We start from the raw sequence: 18,080 nt of genomic DNA, 5'->3' as shown, positions 1-18,080 counted from the left end.
GGATGTTCTTGACCTTTTCTCACTATCACACAGGAGAAAAACATTACGCCTGTTATTCACTGAAGCTAGAATTACTGAAAGCTAACGTCAATACCCTATAATTCTCATTTTAAATGTGGTGCTTTCTCTGAGCTCAGGTGATGTGCGATCTTGAGTGCAATTGTAACAGTGCTGTCACTGAACAACAACATCAGTGCATCCTATACTGGATGTGGCTTTTTCTACACACGTAATGCAAACAAGACTTAACCCTAAATATAACCATGATAGTGGAACATCTCATTTTATATATCAACAAGCAATTGAAATGCAAATCATCCTGACGGTGGAAGAGTATGCATGACTTTGCTCATTTGTCATTTGTATGTATTATAAAGTGAGATCATGATACATTTCAGATTAACAACAAATTAATTCAACAAACACTGTCATGTTTAAATTATATGCACACAGAAAATTACTTATATATTTGTAAAAGCCTCTTTGCAGTCTTTTTCCATTACCTCCTCTGAACTCCAATGAGAAGCATGCTGGCCGGCGATGAATCCAACCAGAGCAGCATTACCACTGGGGCTGGTGGCATCAAAGGTTATACAGAATGGACACCCACTGGAGGATCCTGCAACGATTTCCCCAGAGAAGCCCTTCTCCTTCCAAAAAGCCTGCAGAGAGAAAAAAAAACATAAACAACAAACATATTTTCCACTAAAATTCTAATGCCACAACGTCTTCAAGATTTGCAGCTAAATCAACATTATCGTCTTCTGTGTAACCATGGCAACTTTGAGTTACTCAGATGTCAGTGAGATATTGGACCCTTTCTCGCATCTAAATTTGAAATACTAGATTAGGAGAAAAAAAATAAAATCCACATCAACCATCATAACATTTTGTTTTTTTTTCATAACATTTTGTTGAATGAAAATGCTCTTGCTCGTTATTGTGCTTCATTCCATTTGTGGCCAGTCATCTTAAATTGAATCCAGACCCCACTATCTCTATGAATTCAGCCTTTACTGTCCCATAATTCAAAGACTTGTGATCCCATCACATTTATGGTTTGCAATGGATGCTTTTATGTATTGCACACAATTAATTTCTTTGTCCATAGAGTGGGACACTTTTTTTTTTTTTTTTGTTCTGTTTGCTTTGGCTAGAAAAACACATTCTAATTAAGTCGGCAATGTCGCCTTGACATAAAATCTTGAGGGTTGTGTGAATGGTACCCTATGCACGATTTTACATTTGATGACCTGTGCATGAGAATGAGCTGGTCTTTTCAGCCCCCTAGACATTGAGAGAATAAATGAAATAAAATAAGGCAATAAACATTCTGGATGCATACAAATATCCAGGTATTTGTTGGGTTTTTTCAGATTTTTCTTTTTTTTTCTTCAGTTGCAGAAATACAGCATGGGTGCCTGGCATCTCTCTCAAGCAGTGCTCATATCTCAGTTTATCTTATTGTTAAGGACACAGTTAAGTTTGAGTATTCATGTAACCTTAACTAGTATAAATTTCTTCATAAATACATTTCTAACCATTCTCTAATGCCCTTAACCATCAGCATTAGAGAAAAAAAACATTACCATCTGACACACATATCATTACATACAGCTACTAGCTGATATTTGTTTTGACTTTTTCTTTCTGATTGATCTTTCTCAGTTCATTTCAATAGTTAGTTCCTCCAAACCATCAATGTGTCTATTAGACCCCATTCCTACAAGACTGCTCAAGGAAGTCCTACCATTAATTGATGTTCCAGTCTTTAATATGGTCAGTCTATCTCTATTAATGCTGTACCACAGGCCTTTAAAGGTGGCAGCAATTAAATCCAGCTGTCTTAGCTAATTACAGACCATTCATTCTCCAACTTTCCTTTTATAGCAAAGATTCTTGAGAGTAGTTGTAAAACAGCTAACTGATCATCTGCAGATGTTTATCTGAAGATTTTCAGTCAGGATTCAGAATTCATCACAGTACAGAAACACCATTAGTGAAGGTTACAAATGATCTTATGGCCTGTAACAGTGGACTTGTTGACCATAATATTTTATTCAGAGATTAGAGAATGCCATAGGTATTAAAGGTACTGCACTGCAGTGGTTGCAATCACATCCATCTAATAAAATCCAATTTGTTCATGTAAATGGGGATCATCTTCACACACTAAGGTTGACTATAGATGTCCACAGGATTCCATGCTAGGACCAGTACTATTTTCATTATGCAGGCTTCCCTTAGGCAGTATTATTAGAATGCATAGCACACATTTTCATTGCTATGCGGATGATACCCAACTTTATCTATCCATGAAGCCAGATGGTAGACACCAATTATTTAAAGTGTAAGAATGTCTTACAAACAAAGACCTGGATGACCTCTAATTTCCTGCTTCGAAGCATGGTGTCTAACCAGATACTTACTCTGGATGGCATTACCTTGGCCTACAGTAACACTGTGAAGAATCTCGGTGTCATTTGACCAGGATATGTCTGTCAATGCACATATTAAACAAATATGTAGGACTGCTTTCTTGAATTTTTGCAGTATCCCTAAAATTAGAAGCATCCTGTCTCACAGTGATTCTGAAAAACTAGTTCATGCATTTATTAGTTCTAGGCTGGACTATTGTAATTATTATTATGCCACAGCGAGAGTACACTTACAGGGACCAGAAAGATGGAGCATATTTCTCCCGTATTGGCTTCTCTTCATTGTAGAACACTTCCCTCACAGAGTGACAACTTACTTGTGGTTCCTAGGGTCTTCTGTGGAATGAGCTCCCAGTTTGGGTTTGGGAGACAGACGCCCTCTTTATTTTTAAGATTAGGCTTAAAAATTTCCTTTCTGATCAAGCTTAAAGTTAGGGCTGGATCAGCTGACCCCGAATTCCCGCTTTGTTATGCTGCAATAGGCCTAGGCTGCTGGGGGCTTCCCATGATTCACTGAGCATTTCTTCTTCACTCACCTCTTTGAATAAAATGCCAAATGTTTAGACAGAGAGAATACACTTCATGAAGTTGGGATGGGTTATTGAGTGCTTCCTTTGTGCCATACGGACGAGCTGTTTGCACAACAGCTCAATAATAATTTTGAGGTCCTGCGCTGCCATTCCATTATTGACAAAATACCTGTTGACTGACCAACTTCCCCTCTGAAAGTTTTCACATAGCTTTTGAACTGTGCTTTTGGCTATTATGACCCTAAACAATAACAGATGGGCTTGAGCAACTCATTCAGCACTTTATTTGTTCTGCATCTCACAGCTGTTTTTCTTTTTGGTTCAGACAGCTCAAACACAGACAGTTTGTCTGTAGCATATTTTTCAGTCTTCCTCTGTCCAGCTTTTTGTCCTTTTCCCCATCTGAATCTTTTTGGCCAATTTCAGGAGTGGCTTCTGTTGTTCGCATCTGTATGCCTTTTGAGACTGTACTTAAGCTGAAGCTCCAGACATGCAACTACACTAGTGAACAAAAGCCAATGCTTCTTTTTTTTAGCAGGACAACTTTCAGCTGTAGTAACAATACTGGCAAAGGGTTTTTCTAATTATCAGTCTGCCTTTTAACATGACAGCTTTACATAAGGTAGTACAATATATCACTGGAACACAGGACTGGTTGGAGAATATGGGCCTGTGTGCAGTACATCCATGTAGTTATGTCATGAATATCACTGAATTATTAAAGATTCCATTAATTTCTCATTAATTTGATTTTATCTTACAAAAAATAGTAATAGTGTTTTTGGTGGGGTTTTTTTGTTGTTTGATATGTATGCTTCATTAAACATAGACAGTCAATTATGGTTTTGTTTTACTAAACAGCAATAAAATATTAGTATTATCATGAAGTATAATACACTATAATAAATGCAAATTGTGAGTATAATTGTGAGTATAATTTGTAAGTATAATTCTGTTTTTATATATTTCAGTGTAGTTTATTATGCATTTCTTCTGCGTGGAGACCCTTCTGTGGTAGTAAAATAGCATGAGATATACAAATGTAATACAAATGCTTCATAAAATTATAATCATTTGGCTCTATCACACACACACTATGTGTTGCCTTCTGGCAGCCTCACAGCCTCATGTAATAATAAGTAACTTTAATGTACCCGCAGCAAAGACTTTCGGGCAGTAGAGACTGTTTTGAACCTGTTTCAAATGACACTTAACTTTGTATTACTAATGCAACTATGTCTTTGCATTTACATTTGTATAAACTTCTGCATTTACATTTGTATAAACATGCACTGTCACATTTCTATCCAGGTGAATTTAAATGTATGTTGAGTCATCCTTTTTATGCTGTATCGCTCTAATACTGAGATCGCGGTGATTGGATCATGGTAATTGTGATTAGGAAAGCCTATTTCTTGATGTTGCTTTAAATTTTTACTCTCCCTTCTAATTATTCTCATTGCTTGATTTTTGGTCTACAAAATAAATCGAATGCATGATTACTGAAGATTTCAGCTCAATTATAGTTGCCCTTTGTGATCTTGATTAGTTATTCACTACTGAGATTGTCATTCCTGACACATAAATTCTCAGTCACAGTAATTCACATCTGAGATTGGATGCTGACACACAATGTACACCAAAACCGGCTATTTCAGGCTTCATTCCTGTACAGTGCATCCAGACCTTTGGATCCATGTAATGTGACTATGATTCATGATACACTATCATTTAAAGCTATAAGCATTGCTTTAGCAAATAACATGCCAATTTTATCACAATTAAGTGAAGACACAAATGTAATGTCCAGCCCGAGGCTGCCTCCAAACCTGAAAGGATTGCGCTGGAATCCTGCCTCCAGGATTCAGATCCTGAATGGGACATGCTAGTGCTTTAAAGACTGTACTCCATGATAATCTGAGGTAAGAATGTACCTCATCTATTTTTGCTGAAAATGCTAAATCCTTGGGTTTGCACATGTGATGTGGCAAGAGCATTCCAGTGAACTGCTTGATCAGCTAAGTGTTTTCCTAGAGAGAAGTCTGCTGCCATCTGTTATCAAAGTGTCTCTGTGATTTCCTCTGGTCATGGGTTTTAGCACAAGGTTGGTTTTTTGAATCACTCTCCCCTGAAATGTCTCCAGTAGGGAGTTAGGGAATAAAAGGATGGTGCCCATCTTTAAACTTATTCTTCCTTTCCCATCAGTGGGGATTGCTGGTGCTAACTTGCTTGAGGTACCATGTGTGTTTCAGTATTTAGCAGTCAAGATCATTCAAGAAGCTCTGGGTGAATGGAAAATTTAGTTTTGAGGGTTTTATTTTTATATATTTTAAAATATGTGATGGTAAATAAAAAAGAAAAAAATGTAATGTATTGTAATTTCAAGGTGTTCTCTGCATAAATGGATCAGCCTCTCACCATGCTTTTGAGGTATTTGGCACATTCTTTCATGCAGAACTGCTACCACTCAATGACATTTGTGTGTTTTCGAGCATGAACAGCTTTTCTCAGGTCCTGAAAATACATCTCAAGGAACCTTGGCCTAGGTGAGAAGACTGCAAATCAGTGGATTTGCTTAGTAACATTTTTTTTTTTTTTTTTTACAATGTTGCTTTTGATCAGTGTGCGTCCTCACCTATGTCAGTATACTGACACTTTAAATTAATGACAAAGGGCTGAGGTCTGTAAGGTATATGTTGAAAAAGACTCTGAATACCAATCAGATTTGATTTCAACAGTGCACAGTAGCTGTGGTTTTCCTGCAGCACAGATGAGAGGAAATTGAGTTGCTTAGTCTTTTTTTCCCATTCCCCATAATACTGCAAAAAATCTTTAATTACTACTCCAAAAATATAAATAAATAAAGGAAACAAGCCAGATTTAAACAGAAATTTGCTAAAATGAAATGGGGATGCTATCTTCATGGGTTTTAAAAAAAAAAAAAAAAAAGGCCTATTAAAGTTAGCAAGAGAGTTATTTTGTAGAGAAATGAGAGTTTTGTGACTTAAGGAGGCTTTCCACATTGACATTAGTGCAGTATGAAGCTAATTGTACATTTACATGTAAGACCACACAACAGCAGTAGTAAAACATCTGAAGCAAATGGGTGCACACTTTCAGGATGTCTCCACACCTACACCACAGGAATGCACTTTTTTTGTATTTTTATACTTGAATAGTCAGATGCAGCTGGCATCTCTAAATTAGGTACACGTCGGCCTTTGGTGTCTGTGTCTTGACACACCAGCCGTGGTAATATTATGCGCCAAGAGATAATGGTCTTCTTTTCAAGACCTACAAAGGCTGAACTTTTTCTCTTGGTTTACACTTGAGGTTTGGTTTCCCTTACATTCATGTATAATCTGAATTTCCTTAAGTCTGTCAGGAAGTGTATGTGCTTTACACCTATTATATTTAACCTTTTAGGAGATGCATATTTCAGTCATATGACCCATGCCTCCTGGGCTATAACTCATGACTATAACTGATAAATGTAATCTATCCAATCATCAATAAGACTGACTTTCCGCAGATGCACAGGAATAGGAGCAGAGTGCAAATTAAACCATATTGTCTATCAGTGAGCAATATTTCCATGTGTTAAAATCTTAGTGCATCTTGCCAAGACGCTGATCTAATGAATGTTTGCATGAGCACAAATGATTTTATGTTCTGTACAGCTGACAAATTTGGTTACTTAACAAGGCACAGAAGCATTTTGTTAATTAATTGTGGTGCTGAAGTGGAAGTGCAAACTGGATTAGATTAAACAAATCAAATTTCATGTGCTAGAAGCTCTGTATATAGATTGTTGATATGTATAAATTTGTGTCACTTTAGTCATTTGTTGTCTGATGAAGGCTGCTGCTTTACCAAATAAATATTTGAAAACTGCTTCTCTACAGCTTTCAAATATTGCAACAACTGCAATTTGTTTTGGTATTTTTATACACTTTTGTCTGGAGTATTTAAATTCAGGTGTCCAGTTCCCATAATTCACTGTAACCTAAGATGACAATAGTGCAACTCTGCTTCCTGGTCTCAACTCTGGATAGTATGTTTTGGGGGGTTTTAAAAAGATTTGGCCAGATTTCTAGAAATGAGAGCTGGTTCATCCAAAGTGGGATGATGTCGTTTGTCCTAACAATGCCAGGTCTCCCCCCTCCACAGTTTATCTATAAACTCCACATCGTTTACTGGACACCACTCAGACAGACAGCTGTTTAAAGAGAAGTAAACATGTCACTACTGGTCCAACTGGGGAAGGAACAAGTGATAACTACAAAATAAATTGGAAAGAAGAATATACATAAAATTTGACCACAGATTTCAAGCGGAACAAAAGATTATCCTTTAATATAAATGCTTCTGGATTTGATCTTTTTCACTCACCGTTTTGTAGGTAATAATGAATTTTATCATATGGCCCACAGGCATGTTCTGAGTAAGGAATTCTCTCTGGCTGGGCAGGGCAGGCTGGTAGTTGATCTTTGCTGGTGGGAAGACAAGAGCAAACCGTGAATCTCAACAGTGGACTGGTACTTACATACAGTGCTTTTCTACTGTATTTGAGCACTTAAAGTGCCTTCTTATTTCAAGCCTCATTCACCCAGTTACTCAGAGGTCTTTTTTTCTCCCCTATGCCTGAATGTTTTTAACCTAATGTTCACACACTCACACTGCATTAGGGGCGACTCAGAGTTTAGTATCTTCCCTGGAATACTTTGACAGGCAGACTAGAGGAGCTGTGGATCGAACCATAGAGCTTCTGATTGGCACAAGTCCCACTCTACCTCCTGATCCACAGCTGCCCCAGAAGCTGCCCTTTAGTGTATCACCTTCACTGATCTCACTTTGTGTTTTATACTGTACTATAATACATGGAACCGATCGATACCTTTTTTCTTTCTTTCTTTCTTTCTTTCTTTTTTTTTGAAACAGAGGAAAGAAAGGAAAGTTAAGACACAAAACTCTCAAGACACACAGCTAATCCTTCTATTGATCAGGATGGCTTTATCTTTAATCACTGACTAGCATTAATGACCTCATAAATAAATTGCCATGACCTACTGCTACTCTGCCTATTGCGTGGCTTCAGAATGCTAATCATGGCACTTAAATCTGTTAAGGCTCAATCTCACTGATGTGAAGGCAGTCAAGTAACTTCATCAGTACTGTCAGAGGTGGCGGATGTCACGCATAAAGAGAAGGCAAGCTTTTTCTATGCTTGCTCTGGCAAGTGAAGCAACATCTGGCCAAAAGCCAGGCTTTTAACAAATGAACCACTGGAAGATGTGAAACATCATTTTGAAACTGTCAAAGGTCTGTCAGCAACCTCAAAATAATGCCCTCAATGCATAACAAAATTTATGAGCCTGAAGCAGTATAATTGAGAAACAGTGGCATGATAAGTGGCTCAAAACTAATTTGACATGTCCACCTAGACATTCAATTGACAGCACTGTACACATGACATAAGACCTGTCAAGTGGTATCTATCCATAATACTATTTTTGACACCAGAGCAAGCTAAATTGATAGCAAGGAATCCCTTTTACCACATTTTTATTTTGTCAGGCAGCTGTTGAATTGCAGATGAGTAAATACAACTACACTGGCATCTTATCCGTTTGAACACAAAAGTGCAGTGAAAACACTTATCATCCACTCATAAATATGCTAATCTGTTGTGACATTTTTGTGGAACTTTGCTGCCACGACTCAAAATCACAGTCAAATCAAGGTGACATAAGTAAAACTATAAAATGGGATCAATGGAATGGTAGTTTATGCACTTAAATAAACGAGAGAGTGCACACACATTTGCTCAGCTGAGACAGACATCAGTTGTTTGCAGCAGTAAGCAAAATAATATTATCATGCTTTTTTTTTTTTTTTTTTTCCCCGGCATCTAATAATTTCTGCACTTTTTACTATGGAAGGTGCCTTGTTTTTAGCATCATATGAACAGGTGGGCTAAACCACAAACCTTTGTGACCACATGTTTCAGCATATGGACAGGATAAACACTGATAATTTTCCCTGTCTGACATATAACTGAAAGAGCCACAATAACAAAAAATTGAAGGGAACTTTTTGAAAACACATCAGATCTCAATTGCAAAAAAATAATAAAAAACATACTGAATATAATACGCTGATATAGACTGGGTAGTGTGTTAGGAATGAAAGGAGCAAAATTGCTTGATAGGAATGAAAATGATCATCCTAGAGAGGGCTGAATTAAAAGAAATTCTTAAAATCAAAGTGAAACAGTGCTGCGGCAGGCTAGTCGATTTTGACAACATTTCATTGCAGCAACTCAAAATAGTACTCAGCAGTTTGTATGACCCCCACATGCTTGTATACATGCCTGACAACATTGGGGCATGCTCCTAATAAGACGACAGATGGTGTCCTGAGGGATCTCCTCCCAGATCTGGACCTGGGCATCACTGAGCTCCTGGACAGTCTGTGGTGCAACCTGGCAGCATCAGATGGACTGAAACATGAGGTCCCAGAGGTTTTTATTGAATTTAGGTTAGTTGAGCGTGGGCGTATCAGTTCCTTCATCCCCCAGCAACTGCCTGTTTACTCTCAACACATGAGGTCAGGCATTGTCATGCAACAGGAGGAACCCAAGACCCACTGCAACAGTGTAGGGTCTGACAGTGGCTCAGAGGATTGCATCCCGATACCTGATGGCAGTCAGGGTGCCGGTGCCTAGCCTGTAGAGGTCTGTGCATCCCTCCATGGATATACCTCCCCAGACCATCACTGGCCCACTACCAAACTGGTTATGCTGAATGATGGTACAGGTAGCACAATATTCTCCATAGCATCTCCAGACCCTTTCATGTCTGACACATGTGCTCAGGGTGAACCTTATCTCATCTGTGAAAAGCACAGGTCACCAGTGGTGGAATTGCCAATTCTGGTATTCTGTGGTAAATGCCAACTGGACTCTATGGTGCAGCAAGCACAGGGTCCACTAGAAGACATTGGGCCCTCATGAAGTCTGTTTCTGATTATTTAATCACAGACATTCACACCAGTATTCATCTGGAGGTCATTTTGTAGGGCTCTGGCAGTGCTCATCCTGTTCCTCTTTGGACAAAGGAGCAGATATTGGTCAAGGAACATGAGTTAAGGTCCTTCTACAGTCCTGCCCAGCTGTCCTAGAGTAACTGCCTGTCTCCTGGAATCTCCTCCATGCTCTTGAGACTGTGCTGGGAGACACAGCAAACCTTCTGGCAATGGCAAATGTTGATGTGCTATCCTGGAGGGGCTGGACTACCTGTGCAACCTCTATAGAATCCAGGTATCGCCTCCTGCTACCAGTATGAACTCTGACCCTAGCCACATACAAAACTAGTAAAAAATACAGTTAGAAAGTATGAGAGGGGGAAAAAAATGTCAGTGGCCTCCAGCTGTAAAACCATTCCTGTTTTGGGGGCTGTCTCATTGTTGTGCACCTGTTGTTAATTTCATTAACACCAAAGCAGCTGAAACTGATTAACAGCCTCCTCTGCTACCTAACTGACTGGATCAATATCCCAGAAGTTTAATTGACTTGATGCTATACTATATTAACAAGTGTTCCTTTAATTTTTCTTAGCACTATAGCAGCCCTTTATAATATATTGTACAGCCTAGCAACTGAGAAAGTAACACCATCTATCCATTTTCTTTCATTTATCCAATCCAGGGTTGCCGGGGAGGGGGCGTCTATGGCGGCTGCCATAGGGCAAGAGGCAGGTTACACCCTGGACAGGTCGCCAGTCTGACACAGGGCCAATACAGAGAAACAGACAACCATTCACACTTACGAGTGATTTACTAAGTGTATGTCTGTGGAAGCCAGAGAACCCACGCAGACACCATGCAAACTTCACACAGAAAGGGCCCTGACCAGATGGTGGATTCGAACCCAGGATCTTCTTGCAACGAGGCAACGGTGCTCAGCAGTGGCGTTCTCTTGGTCCATTAGTGAGTCCAGCACTCTGTGGCTGATAGCATTTTCAGTTTTGATCAGATAGCCATTGTCCTTAGAGGATGAATTCTGTGGTTAGTCACTTTTATGACTATGAAGACCTTTTAACATGCAACGTCAATCACAATCTGTTCAATGATTTGCATATTGTTCAACTCATAATGACAGTCTGTTCAATTTAGAGTTATACGAACCATAGCTATGATACCAGTTGGTATCCTAAACCATTGGATTGAAAGAAACTCTGCTTTAGTTTGACAGGAGACAGTTTTAGTTGAAGGTCAAAATATTTACATTTGGACCAAACATGGAGAAAAATTGAAAGTTCCCTCTAGTATGCTGACACCATCCTCATCTACTGTTCTCTGAAGCACTCTAATTTGACAGCTCATCAGACTTTTTTTTTTTTATAGCATTGCACTGTCATCTTTGCAAAACAGAGCCAAGTTCAGAGAGCATCTCATAGCTTCAAAGCTATCTGCACAAATGTTTGTTCCTGACCCTTAATACTCTGACATCTGAGGACGACCACTTTCCCTCAGAGTAGTTTCCTTTCAATTTTTCATCGTCATTCTGTCTGTCTTCATTTGTCGTTCTTCCTTTTAAAAATATTCTGGCATTTGATCCTCTCCAACTTAATTTTTGTGAATGCACTTCTGGACAACAGTCACAGCACTTTCTCAATTTCTCCTGTCACTGACCTGCGAGTCAAATCTGTGGTAGCCTTCGGCAAGGGGCCTCAAAATTTCCATTACTTTTTCACTCTGAACTTTTAGCACAGCATACGGTACAGTCACTTCCAGTGTCTCTGACTTTCCTCATCTGAAGGATGAGGAAAGTGAAACATGAAAAGCCACTCAAATCAAGACATAACATCAAAGGGGTGATGATTCAGAGATGCAGCTTCCGAATGGCAATTTACAGAGTAGTGCACAAAAAAAAATCTGTTGAAAAGTATGAAAAAATAACTAAAGTTTAGTTCTTGGTCGTGCCTCTGTAAGCTGTACGAAACAATCATTTCCATCCTGAGAAAAACAACAGAGCAGTCCACAGCTTAGAGCTTAACAACCTGCTGTGGAGAAAAGGGAAAAAGTAGTGACATAAAACTTCTTGCTAGGTAAGTGGCCAAGATAATTGCATCTGAAAATAGAAAAAGAAAAAAAAAGTGTTTAATGTGTTAGCTGTTTGATTAAAAAACTAGTGCTTTTCTGACCATAATTCTGGGTAGGGATCCATATCAGGGCTAATTCAAAAGGTTCAGGTAATAATGACAGATGAGTATTAAAAAAAAAAAAAGAAAAAAGAAATAGGAGCCCCCACTATCATAAATCTGTAAGACCATTAGACATAGGCAGCACTCTTCATCAACCACTTAATCCAAATGTTAAAGATAGAGGTCTGTATCTATGGCCATGTTACAGCCCAGTTCCTTTATTGAATTACCTATACATCCCCTTGACACTTATTGAAATTGAAGGCGCAGAAGTCGACATACAAACCCTCCCCCATCTATACGGACACTGTTGTTCCAGTGTTGCTGTTGGTCTAAGCAAAACTGGACTGAAGGAGAATTACCCTGAAGTCTAAAGTAATTTGTTTACAAATTGTGATTTGATATTAAATGGCTTTTAATCGCCTATGGATACCTGATTACATGTCGCTGGTGGGAAGAAAAAAGAAGACAGTTAATTTTGACTACTAATTTTAATGCCAGGAAAAGATGTCTTAATCAGCTTCTGAATGGAAATAGAAGCAAATTAAGACATACTTTTACACAATCATCTTTTATCTAGGTAACAACTGCACTTGCTATGTAGCATCACAGATTTGGTGTTTGACTGTACCATTATTACCACAGGGCTGGGGGGGAGGGGGGGTACCGCAAGTGCATTCATCATAATTTTGAAAGAAAATGGAAAAAAAACTGGCATCTGCAGGGCTGTTTGCTTATATTATCCTATCATACTTTTAAAATGCATAGTATGCGGTGTACACGCACAAGTTTTATCTGTTGTTCTAAGTGTTACAGGAATGAAGAATGGTATGCTTGAGATGAGGTGGTTTATATATAGTGAAACATAATCAAACTACACCACACACACAAAGTCTTTGTCCATTACAACCTCAATTCTTGGATGCATGACACTGTCCAGAGCTTTTTGGTGATCAAATGTAACCCCAAATTTTTAGGTGTTTGTTAATTTGTCATTTACAGACACTAATATTTAACTTTCAAACCCTGGCATCGCTATTGATCTCCAAAATCCAGTAATGGTCAAGCTCACAAAAGAGAAGATCGACCATGGTTTGTCCTTCTGGCAGTTTGAATTTTCCATAGCAATTTTCCATTGGTCAGTGAAGGTTTGCTAAATTACAGCTATAATTATCTGCTCTTCAACACTTGCTGTATTACTCATCAGGAGAGATGTAAAATACAAAGAGAGAGTCAAATTCATTTCCACTGAGTTTAAACGCAGCAAGATAAAAATCATAGTGCGTTAATTATCTTCACAATCACTTTAGCTCGCACTTCATGTTTAATCCTAAAATTGGGCTCCATTAGTTTCATTCACAGCACAGCGGATACTGACCTAGAATCCTGGCTCACGCAGTGTAAGTTGTCAAATCATTGCTAATGCAATGTTTACCCATTTTCTGCAAGTGTAAACCAGGCCTGAGTGGCACATGTAGTAGTTTCCTCACCAATGCCACAGCCTCCTCTAATTAAAGCAGCTCCTCCTTCATGAGTTTACAGTTGTCCTCAAGAACTTTAGCTTCACCGCTTTCAAAATAAATACACACACACACATACACGCCCATGCAGACGTGCATGCACAGCGTGTTCTACTAAGAGCTTCCAAAACAGAAAAACAGTAATACCATTTGAAACTAAATGCTAATTTAGCAGCTGCAAAGCTCTCTGTAACTATTGCTGAATATTAGATGGTGTGCCTAATTGCATTATACTCAACAACAGCAACAACAACAAAAAAAGCTATTCATGGTTTTTATCTTAATCTTATCCAATCTCAGAATAAATACTAAACATAGTAACCTATAAGTTAGTTACCAGGAAAAAGCATACCCATGTTTACTTATCCACATTTCAAAAGTCAACACATGGCAACAGATTGTAATTCCACATTCATCATTTTCATGTATAGCAATCTCAATATGTAGTGAAACAAAACAGTTCATAAATCATCAACATGAGTGAGAGAAGGGGTATCAAAACAAAAAAAAAAAAAAATGGACAGGACTCATTACAAAAGATGGATGGATGAATAGGGAGGTAAATCCAGGAGCCAAAACAGGTCTAAGATGATGTATTAGAATACAAATCCAGCATTTACTCTGGCGTGTGTGAATATACTGGCATGTCTTGATGCCACGCACCCTGTCAACTCAAAGTATTTTTTTTAACATTTTGTATCCATGTTACTGGATTCAAACGAAAGTGAGTTTACAATTAATTTGAAATGTCAGGACCAAACATCTGTAAAGGAGACAAACTTGAGAGGTCGTGGATACAGCAAAATTAGACTCTGGCTGTCCAAGAGAGGCTTGGAATGAGTTCATCTTTATCAGCAATCCCACCTGTCTTGCTCCTTCTCACACCCACAAATCACAAAGCTGCTCAGCTTTACCCAGTTCCCAGAAAATTCAAACTGAAACATGTCACATAGGTTTGCCGCTTAAAGTCGTCTTTTTTTAAATTTACAACCAGCTTCTTTTGGGAGAGGTGACATCTCAATCACCAGGCTGACTTTGGTTTTTGAAAGTCCCTGTCAAGCTCCCCACACTGATTTAAGGCCAACGTGTGGCACTGTGGCATACAAGCCAGAGCAATCCATGCTGCATAATTCAACACTGCTCTCAGACCTGTCTCATTAAGGATCCTGGCTGTGGTCCATGGCTCTGAGTATGAGGCTTTGAGTGACAGATCTTTTGCCAGCTTAGTACAAACAGGAACAGACTCAGTATAAGCCTGCACTTCAGATTCCGCTTCAGCCCTTTCCAAACCTGGCAAAACCAAGCATGATTCCAGTCACAACTTCAACCTGCATCAACTCCAGCCTTGGTGTGTGTCCTACTCATGACGAGCACCAGCTGGAAGGCAGAAATCGAATCCAGACCCAATCAAAATCAACACAATTTTCCACTATAACTGATTAGATGTTGGGATGCAGGTATCTCCATTTCCATATGAGGAAACTAATTCGAGGGTTTAAAAGAGAATCACCATATACAGTATTGTCACTTCACAGACAGCCAAGAGTAAACACATCACTCTTAGCTGTCTATGAAAATTACTTTACAGGATGACGTTCCCTTAAATTTTGGTTCAGTTAAAACTTTTAGTTTCTCAGAAACAGCCAGAAATAAAGTACAGCATTTCCTGTTTGTTAACCCGATCGCAGAGAGGTTGGTAATGACGTCTTTGCCAGTTTCAGCTTCCCACAGCTAACTGATGTCACATTAGACTCCAGTTCAAGTTTTGGCTTTAACGCTTGCTCAAAATCCAATCCAGGCATTGCGTGAACTGGGGACCCGAGCTCACACAGTGTACTCCAGCCAAAGTGGCTGCCACACTCTGGAGCTAAAGAAGATTTAGGAAAATCATAGATTTATCTGCTTGGATGCACAGTTTGCCACATTTGACAGACAGATGAGAGAGAAGGATATTTGCCTTCTGCATCAGTGAGAATTTCATTTAGCGAGTTGACAGAGGTGGGAGACGCACACTGACCTGCCAAATGAGGAGGGCAGGTGACAATCACAGCTCTGCACAAGAAGGTGTCTGTGGCAGTCATCACCCTGGCCCACTCAGTATCCTGTTCAAACATAAACAGAAATACAGTTTTGTTTCAAAAGCAAGTGGCACAGACTCGCAAAGAAAGTCCACCTTGTTTGATATGGTAGCGATGTTTCTTAGCTTACTTTTTTGATTGAATTTAGGTGTAATTTATTTCAAACACAGTATGCACAAAGTGAAGTTACTTACCCTGAGTTATTCATCATATATAAACTAGATGTTCATAATTGAAATTATTGCTTCTGAGTTACCTTTTTTGAGTCCAGTTCTTTGTTTTTAACCTGCTGTTATGCCTTATTATATAATTGTTTTGTTATATATGTCTTGTGTATAATTGTTACATTAAGAAAACCTTAGTCTTTGGAGAATGAGTTATTGAGGCAAGATGTTAAATGGCAAATGATATTTATGCCTGTCTGTGCTTATTAAGTAATCCATTAAGAAATAAATAAAATGTGCTTTGGTCCACTTTTACTCTTAGTGGGAAGGGTCGCTGCAGCTCAGTGTAAAGTTGTTTAGAGTGGTTGGCTTAATCCTTTCTATTCTAGTTGTATTTTCAGGATCGTGATAACTACATCCCTTATGGCACAAGAGGTCACTCAATGGTTTGATGCGCATGCTATGGTTTCAGTCACCAGTCTCGACAATGAATGACAGTCTTCCAATGGCTACAAATTTTTAAAACAAATTTAAAAATATGGTTTATAGAGGTGGAAGGAGGAGACAATGTCAGACCACCAAGAATTTATGCTGACATTTACATCTGAACTGTCATGAAGAGCACATTATACAGGTTGTTTGCCCTTTAGCCTGAGTTTTCTTTTTGGTTTGTTAGGCTTCCAGTTATGTAAATTCACAGACTGCATTCCTATGAAAAACTAAGTACACCCCATGATTCAGTAGCTTGCAGAACCCCATTTAGAAGCAGTAAGTTAATTGTTTAGCAATAATGATTTCATTGTTTTCTGTATAATTTTATCAGTCCCTCACATCACTGTGGAGGAATTTTTGTTCCACTCTTTTTTTCAGAGTTGCTTCAGTTCAATGAGGTTTGTGGGCACTTGTTTATGCACAGGTTTCTTGAGGCCCCTCCACAGCATTTCAGTCAGATTGATATCTGGAGTTTGATTGGTCCATTGGAACACCTTGATTCTTTTTTTTTTTTTTTTTTTTTTAATTTAAATAAATATCTGTTGCATGATCCAATTTTTGCCAAGCTTTGACTGTCGGAAAGATGACCTCACATCTGACTCTGGAACACTTTGGTATACGGAGGAGTTCACCGTCGACTCAATGACAGCAAGGTGCCTCGGGTCTTGTGGCTATGAAACAAGTTCAAATCATCCCCCCCTCCACCACCGTATTTGGCAGTTGCTATGAAGTGTTTGTGCTGATATGCAATATTTGGCTTTCAACAAACCTGGCTCTGTGCATTATGGCCAAACATCTCATCTCTCCAAAGGATTTTGTTCCTGAAGTCTTGCGGTTTCTTCAGATGCAACTTGGCAAATCTAAGCCTTGCTGCCATATCCTTTTGAGAGAAGAGGCTTTCTCCTTGCAACCCTTCCAAACAAGTCATACTTGTTTAGTCTTTTTCTATTTGTGCTGTCAAGAACTTTAACATTTAACACGTTAACTGAGGCCAAAGACGTAGCTCTTGGATTCCTTGCAATTTCTCTGAGTGTGGCAGTAACATTGCAGTGAATCTGCTGGGACTTACTGCTGGGAAAATTGTGGCATTGTGTTAACACAGAACTGAATACTCCAGAGCAGCAAACTGACAAAAAATCAGATTTTTTTTTTTTTTTTTTTTTTTTTTTTTAGACGTGGTCACACTTGCTGATGATCATTTAATCAAGTTTGATTGAATTGTTTGATTTGATTAGCAGCACCTGGCTCCTACTTACAGCAAGAACCTTTATTTGTACAGCACTTTTTAAAATGCTTCACAGTTTGAATGAAACAACACACACATATGGTCTTAAATTCATTCCTACATACAATACATTCCCAAAAGTATTCACTCACCCATCCAAATCATTGAATGCAGGTGTTCCAATCACTTCCATGGCCAAAGGTGTATAAAACCAAGCACCTAGGCATGCAGACTGACAAACTGACAAACATTTGTGAAAGAATGGGTCAGCTCAGTGAATTCCAGTGTGGTACCGTGATAAGATGCCACCTGTGCAACAAGTCCAGCTGTGACACTTCCTCACTACTAAATCAAATAAATCAAGTAAACTGTTAGTGGTATTATCCAATCCCCCCCCAAAAAATACACACACACAGGAATACACACA

At 38.8% G+C, this 18,080-nt stretch overlaps 1 protein-coding gene and 1 pseudogene across 1 annotated transcript in view; one reads left to right on the top strand and one right to left on the bottom strand.

The window, feature by feature from the left end:
- LOC115789750 (coxsackievirus and adenovirus receptor homolog) overlaps window positions 1-18,080 on the top strand; it is a 78,443-nt pseudogene that overhangs the window by 22,719 nt on the left and 37,644 nt on the right.
- LOC115789009 (probable flavin-containing monoamine oxidase A) overlaps window positions 1-18,080 on the bottom strand; it is a 48,097-nt gene that overhangs the window by 19,120 nt on the left and 10,897 nt on the right. Inside the window, exons 7-9 of the mRNA XM_030742156.1 lie at window positions 15,712-15,796; window positions 7,361-7,461; window positions 504-662 (exon numbers count right to left, since the gene is read on the bottom strand). Coding sequence (XP_030598016.1) covers window positions 504-662; window positions 7,361-7,461; window positions 15,712-15,796 — 345 coding nt within the window. The remainder of the gene's footprint in view (window positions 1-503; window positions 663-7,360; window positions 7,462-15,711; window positions 15,797-18,080) is intronic.

Source organism: Archocentrus centrarchus, chromosome 12 (genome assembly GCF_007364275.1).
Source record: "Archocentrus centrarchus isolate MPI-CPG fArcCen1 chromosome 12, fArcCen1, whole genome shotgun sequence".
NCBI classification, from domain to species: domain Eukaryota; kingdom Metazoa; phylum Chordata; class Actinopteri; order Cichliformes; family Cichlidae; genus Archocentrus; species Archocentrus centrarchus.
The sequence above is the reverse complement of the archived record's forward strand: the minus strand, read 5'-3'. Positions and strand labels throughout refer to the sequence as shown.